This window comes from Mandrillus leucophaeus, unplaced genomic scaffold (genome assembly GCF_000951045.1).
Source record: "Mandrillus leucophaeus isolate KB7577 unplaced genomic scaffold, Mleu.le_1.0 Scaffold1, whole genome shotgun sequence".
Lineage (NCBI taxonomy): Eukaryota > Metazoa > Chordata > Mammalia > Primates > Cercopithecidae > Mandrillus > Mandrillus leucophaeus.
In genome coordinates this window covers 15869377-15876001 of record NW_012098097.1, presented here as the reverse complement: position 1 = coordinate 15876001, position 6625 = coordinate 15869377, and the positions used below count along the sequence as shown (strand labels likewise).

General features: G+C 54.1%; 2 protein-coding genes across 3 annotated transcripts in view; one reads left to right on the top strand and one right to left on the bottom strand.

Annotated features, from left to right (window-relative positions):
• The window catches only part of ALYREF (Aly/REF export factor), a 9898-nt gene extending 6756 nt beyond the window's left edge, over positions 1 to 3142 (top strand). Inside the window, exons 2-6 of the mRNA XM_011968973.1 lie at positions 137 to 268; positions 1637 to 1784; positions 2382 to 2445; positions 2547 to 2724; positions 2820 to 3142. Coding sequence (XP_011824363.1) covers positions 137 to 268; positions 1637 to 1784; positions 2382 to 2445; positions 2547 to 2724; positions 2820 to 2834 — 537 coding nt within the window. The 3' untranslated portion in view covers positions 2835 to 3142. The remainder of the gene's footprint in view (positions 1 to 136; positions 269 to 1636; positions 1785 to 2381; positions 2446 to 2546; positions 2725 to 2819) is intronic.
• LOC105550944 (anaphase-promoting complex subunit 11) overlaps positions 1 to 6321 on the bottom strand; it is a 21475-nt gene extending 15154 nt beyond the window's left edge. Inside the window, exon 1 of one of the 2 annotated variants that reach the window (XM_011996136.1) lies at positions 6298 to 6321. The gene's annotated coding sequence lies outside the window, so the exon portion shown is untranslated. Of the gene's footprint in view, positions 1 to 104; positions 168 to 6297 lie in introns of those variants that run through there. The other variant, XM_011996065.1, reaches the window with a different exon arrangement.
• Between the last annotated feature and the right edge of the window lie 304 nt (positions 6322 to 6625).

The window sequence follows — 6625 nt, the reverse complement described above, 5'->3', positions numbered from 1 at the left end:
GAGGGAGCGCTGGCGGCCCCGTCTCGGCCGGATCCGCTCAGGCCGGGAAGAGGAAGGGTCCGGAGTAGCCGTGAGGGCCAGGAAAGGCCTGGACGGAGACTCACGGATCTGCTGTTGTTGCGGTTTTTTTCTTCAGCCAAAACAACTTCCCGACAAGTGGCAGCACGATCTTTTCGACAGTGGCTTCGGGGGTGGTGCCGGCGTGGAGACGGGTGGGAAACTGCTGGTGTCCAATCTGGATTTTGGAGTTTCAGACGCCGATATTCAGGTAAGAGACGAGGGCTTCTCGGTGAGCCGTTCGCCCTGCACAGGACCGATCGTGATTTGGGGGATGGGGCCCTGAGTCCCCTTCCCGCCTTAGCGAAGGGAGCGCTCCCAGCTCTCAAGGGCTGCAGGACAGACCTAGCTCTAGTCAAGCCGGGCTCAGTCCGCAGGCAGCTGCGAGCCTAGCCGAGCCTGAGGAACTGCTGCTGGTAGTCTGAAGATGGGTTCTGTGAGTGAACATCCCCAGCCAGGGCTTCCAGTTTCTAACAGGGACCAAGACTGATCAAATGTGAGTGGTTGTTGGCTGTTTAACCCAGCCCAGTTGCTCTTTAAATTTTGTGCCCCTTTTAGTGGGTTAATGTGAGAAAAATAATCTTTTTTATGTACCTTATGAAGCACAGGAAGCCTGTGTGATTTTCTGGCTCTGTCTGCCTTGAGTATTGTCTTACAAAGACGTTGTACGCTGCGGTTTTATCACTCCCCACCCCCGTGTCCCTTCAGTGACATGATTCTCAAGCCCATCTTTGGTTGAAGCTTTTCTTTTTTTAAAAAAGAAAAATTGAATCCCAATGGCATTTAAACTTGTTTTCTGGTTAAGAAATGATTTTTTGGGAATCAGTTTTGGAGATGGCTGGGCAGGGTTCAGTTGCCCACAGCCCAGCCATTTGCCTTGGGAGGACAGAGTAGGGCCAGTGAGCACTCACAGTGTCTCAACACTTTTTTTAAGGTGGTTTCTAGCATCCACTGGAAACCGCTTTTGGTGAACTCCAGTTCCCGCTGTGTGCCTGCGGCCGGAGTATCCCCACACTCTGGGTTCCCTCTCCAACTCCCAGCCTGCCTGAGGTCAGGGCAGTTTCCATGGCAGCGCTTGACTTCAGACTTTGCGGCAGGCTTGAGTAGGAGGAGAGGGAAAGGTGAGCCAGAATCTGCCTCTGGGGGAGGGGCTGGGGTCAGGGCTCCCGAATCTACAGGCCCTTCAAGCTGGTCTGATATCGGACTGCTTCCCTTGCTCTTGCTCTTGATCTTGGCCTTTAGCGTTTCTTGGAACAGCCCTTGGGTGTGTTGTAAATTTTCCTTCGTTGAGGAGGATAGTGGCTTAATTTTGTGCCCCTTGCTAGTGGGCTTTGCGACTTCCTCTATCTGCATCATGGTACACGTGTCTGGTCCCCACAATGGCAGGAGCCCTCAGACCCAGGTGCTCTTGGAAGTTGCTGTCCCTTCTGCCCCACCCTTCCCTCATTTCCCGTTACCACTGTCCTGCCTCCCAGGGAACCACCCCCAAAGTAACTCATGCTTCCAGGGCCTGTCCCTGGGCCACCAGAAGGAACCCAGTTTTGTTGCTTTTCTGACAACTGCTCTTTGCAACTCCCAGGAACTCTTTGCTGAATTTGGAACGCTGAAGAAGGCGGCTGTGCACTATGATCGCTCTGGCCGCAGCTTAGGAACAGCAGACGTGCACTTTGAGCGGAAGGCAGATGCCCTGAAGGCCATGAAGCAGTACAACGGTGTCCCTCTGGATGGTGAGTCTGGGGGTGGACCCACGCTGACTGTGGGGCTTGTGGAGTTTGGGGCTGGCACCTGTCCAGGTAGGAAAATGGGGTACCCCTGTGGCTGAGGACACTTTGCATTTGCCCCTTTGTCTCTCTCTTCCATCTGCCACCTCTCATGCTGCCCCACACATCTGGACCAACCTCTTGTGAACCCCCATCCAGCAAGCTACATCCCTCCCCTCCTTCAGCTCCTTCCGGAAGATTCACTTCTGTGAAGCCTTCTCAGAACCGCCATAGTACACCTCTGAGTGCGGGGCTGTAGTCGTAAAGACAAAGGTACCGGTTCTTCTTCGTCAGGTCACCCACACCTCTCCACCCACGAGCACCCTGACACCTCAGCAAGCAGCCCACCCAGTCTGGACTGAGAAGGATGAGGAGGTGTTGGTGGGGTTGCTTCCTTGCCATTTTGTTCTCCCACCAGTATCTCCAGGCCATTTCCCTTGTCGGGGGCATTTGAGACACACAGAGGCCCTTTCCAGTGTTTGCATGGAGACCAGGGTGTGGTGCCAGCTGGGTTGGTTTCAGAGCCTCTCATTAGAACGTGCCCTCTTGTATTCTTTGCCGCAGGCCGCCCCATGAACATTCAGCTTGTCACATCACAGATTGATACACAGCGGAGACCTGCACAGAGGTGACTTCCGGGGCCTCTGGGGAAGGGTGTTGGCCTAGAGTGTAGCTGTATCGCCCTTGGGGTTCTTCCAGCTATGCGAACGGTTTCGTTTTCCTTGCTAGCGTAAACAGAGGTGGCATGACTAGAAACCGTGGCGCTGGAGGTTTTGGTGGCGGTGGAGGCACTCGGAGGGGCACCCGTGGAGGCGCCCGTGGAAGAGGCAGAGGTGCCGGCAGAAATTCAAAGCAGCAGCTTTCGGCAGAGGAGCTGGATGCCCAGCTGGACGCCTATAATGCGAGAGTGAGTCCCGGGGGAGCCAGCTGGGGGCCCGGTCGAAGCCACAGTGGGGAGCAGGCCTTCTGTGAATGCGAGCCTCTTTTTCCTCTGTGTTTCAGATGGACACCAGTTAAACAGACCGGCAAATCCGCGTGTGGAACAGGACCCAGGCGTTTCCTCTTGCTCCCTGGTCGGGGGTGGGCGGTAGCTGGGGCTGTGCGGCCAATGATGGATTTGTTTCTTTTATGTTTTAAAATAGGATTTAAAAACTCATGTAAAGGTTTTTTTTTTTTTTCTTCCTTTTTTTTTTTTTTTTTAAATTCTGAAACAGACCTGTTTTGTACCGAGTTATTTTTGGGATAAATTTTACCGGTTGCTGTTGTGGAGAAGGTGGCGTTTCCACCTTTTCCATAATAAAATAGAAATGTGTGTAGAACTGGAACTGTTTGATTCGTCCCACTGTTGAAGTCCAAGCCTGGGCTAGGACTTTGGTGTCTGTCCAGCTAGTGGGGGAGAACCTGAGTTGGGGATGGAGGGTGCAGCCCCATCTGGTGTTGGACGCCTGACGCTGGCATGGGTTGTGGGGGTGGTGGGGGGTCCCCACTCCTGGAGGGCCGAAGCTGCCTGCTTCCTTTCTCATTCTCTTTCCTGCCTCACACCTAACGCCTTCCTCTCTGACTCACCAGGTGGGAGGACACCTTTGCCCGGAGCCACCTGTTGACCCTTGTGCCTGTGCCTCCAGGTGAGGGGAGGTTGGGGTGGGGCGGGCTGCCCTGTGTGCTGTCCACAGACTTCCCACAGCCAGAGCATCTTTGGGCTATTCCTTCCTTTCTGGTACTCTGGTTTTCAGAGAAACGTGGATTCAGCAGTTTTGACTTTGTAGTGTAATTCCTTTGTTTTTCTATTTTTTTTTTTAACGTTGCTACAGAGCAAGGTATGAGGATTCTCTTAGTTGTGTATTTGATGAAGTGACTGGTGGAAGCTGTGACAATCTGTCCATTTAAGAGTGGGGCGGCTGGGCGTGGTGGCTTACACCTGTAATCCCCAGCACTTTGGGAGGCTGAGGCAGGCGGATCACCTGAGGTCAGGAGTTCAAGAGCAGCCTGACCAACATGGCGAAACCGCGTCGCTACTGAAAATACAAAATTAGCTGGGTGTGGTGGCGCATGCCTGTAATCCCAGCTACTCGGGAGGCTGAGGCAAGAGAATCGCCTGAACCGGGGAGGTGGAGATTGCAGTGAGCTGAGATTGTGCCATTGCACTCCAGTCTGGGCAACAAGAGTAAAACTCCGTCTCAAAAAAGAGTGGGGCAATGCCTGATACCTGTAATCCCAGCACTTTGGGAGGTCAGGGCAGGAGGATCTCTTGAGCCCAGAAGTTGGAGACCAGCCTAGGCAACATGGCAACACCCCGTCTCTACTAAAAATACAAAAATTAGCTGGGTGTGGTGGCATGCTCCTGTAGTCTCAGCTAGTCTAAAGGCTGAGGTGGGAGGATCACTTGAGCCCTGGAGGTCGAGGCTGCTGTGAGCCATTATCATGCCGCTGCACTCCAAGCTGGGCAGTGGAGAGAGAGCCTTATGCCCCCGATGCTGGATTGGTGACAGCACTTTGAGAATGAGATGGGAAGGGGGACAAGGAAGCTCCCGAGTTTTGCCTGACGCCACTGTCCCACTGCTGGGATGTACAGAAGACCAGGGCAGTGGGTAGTGGTAGTGGAGAGACAGACAGGAATACACGCCGTGTCTGCAGAAACCTTTCCCTGCACCAGCGGCTCCTGCGGGCACACATCCCAGGCTAAGCTTGCTTCCATGCTGGGATGGACCTGGCTGAGTCAAGGGCAGGGGAGTGTGACTAAGGGTGGCCCTTTCACTGTTGGTCACAGATGTCACTACAGGTCAGCAGCTGCCATCTAAGCAGCTTGCCCCATGCCAGCCAGGGCCACAGTCTAGAAACCCAGATGAGCAGGATGACTAATCTTGGCCCTTCCAGAAGCCCAGTCTAGCAGGAGAAAGGATTACTAAGTACCTAGCTTTAGTTGCTGTGAATGTGACAGGAAAATGTCATCAGTTCAGTGAGTTGGAATCAGGTTATCCCCAAGCAGGTGCCCTTGGCCTGGCCTCAGTGTTGGAGCAAGACCTGAGCAGGCTCATGCCAGGCAGGGGGGCTGCTCTCTGGGGCCGTGCTAGGACTGGCTCCCTGCTGCTTAGGAAGTGGAGAGGGCACCTGGTGGACTGGTATGATCGGCCTCTGCAGGGTGCGACAAATGCCAGGACTGACAGGCAGCACTGCTTTGGTTGTGCAGTAGTGATGTAACAGGCATTTGGAGGGAGGAATGACTTACTGGCATTTGGGGCTTACTGGCATTTGGGGCTTATTCTCAGGAGTGAGGGGCATTGGAATGAAGTATTATGAGGCCTTGGGGGACTGGGTGGGTAGGTGTCGTTGCTGAGGGCTGTCAGCATCTGGAGTGCTCCGTGTCGGACAGGCTGGGCAGAGGCACCAGCTGGCCCGCAGGAGAGCACTGCCTAGAGCCAGACCTCTCCAGTTTGTCAGCTCATAGCACGTGGACACGTTTGAGGTAGTGTCCACATGTGGCATGGTCTTGGGAGGGTTGGAGGTTATGGAAGTAGAGAAAATGATGTCATAGAAGCAATAGCTGGCATTTGCTGGGGGTCCAGTGGTGGGTCTTTGAGGCAGGTGCTGCCGAGTGGTCAAAGGAGAATGACCTGATTCTGTTCCTGGGGTGGGGGCAGGGCCGGCCATTTATAACTAGGGTAGAGGCTGGGTCTAGAAGCCCTGGGGCTTTTGGTGGGCAGCAGGTCAGGTAGCTGGGCTGAGCCTCATCGTACCCAGCCTTCATTTCCTTATTCATAAAACACAAAACCTTACTTTACTTCCAAGGCTAGAGGACTATTTAATTTATTGTCCCATTGGGGGGCTTATGAGACAGGAGCGGGCTTTTCCACTGACTGCACAGACAGCAAGTAGACCTGAGGTCTTGGCCAGCTGGGCTGTCTGGTCCTCTCCTGAAGGGTGCTGCCAGTCCTCCGGGCACAGGGCCTTGCAGGGCAGACACTCCACACTGCCCAGCGCCCTGCTGCCCCCCCACCTGGTGACTGAGTGATGTTTTGCTCCGGCAGCAAGCTATAGCCAACAAACTGAACTGACAGCCTTTGCCCCATGGGCACTCGCGGGGAACCTTCTCTGCCTCTGGCAGTCCTGTGGTTCCGTAGTGCCATGCGCCTGTAATCCCAGCTACTCCGGAGGCTAAGGCAGGAGAACTGCTTGAACCGGGGAGGTGGAGGTTGCAGTGAGCCGAGATCGCGCCATTGCACTCCAGCCTGGGTGAAAAAGAGTGCAACGCTGTCTTGGAAAAAAAAGAAAGCACAGGGATTGACCCAGATGGGACATATGACTGAAGGGTGGCAAAGCCAGATTACACTCAGGGTGTTCAAATGTGGGGAGAAAAGGGAAGCCCTGTTCTTCCTGGTCCCTTTCCCTGGCCGGCATGGGTTGAGAGTAGGAACTGGCCAGCCCCAGGCAGGAGAGGCAGCATTCCTGTGGGACTTGGAGCTCTTCCAGGGTGGCTCATGGCCTGCCCAGCTCTGTCTTCAGCCTGGGGTCCTTGGAGAGGGTCTCAGGTGTCAGCGTGCAGCTCCCACAGGTGCTCTGGCTTTTGGCTGGTGTGCACAGAGATCTAACAAGGAGTTTAGACTAGGAAGCTAATTGAATCATGTTCAGCCTCCTGTGGCTCAAGGGGCTACATTGTTGCTCTCAGAAATCCTTTCAGATCTCATGAGATGGTTATGTCTGTATCTGGCAACAGAGTTGTCATGTAAATGAGAAACTTTTGGTTCTTACCTGCAGTGAACTGATGGTCTGATACAGGAAACATACAAGTGATAGGTTGCAGTCTAGCCTAA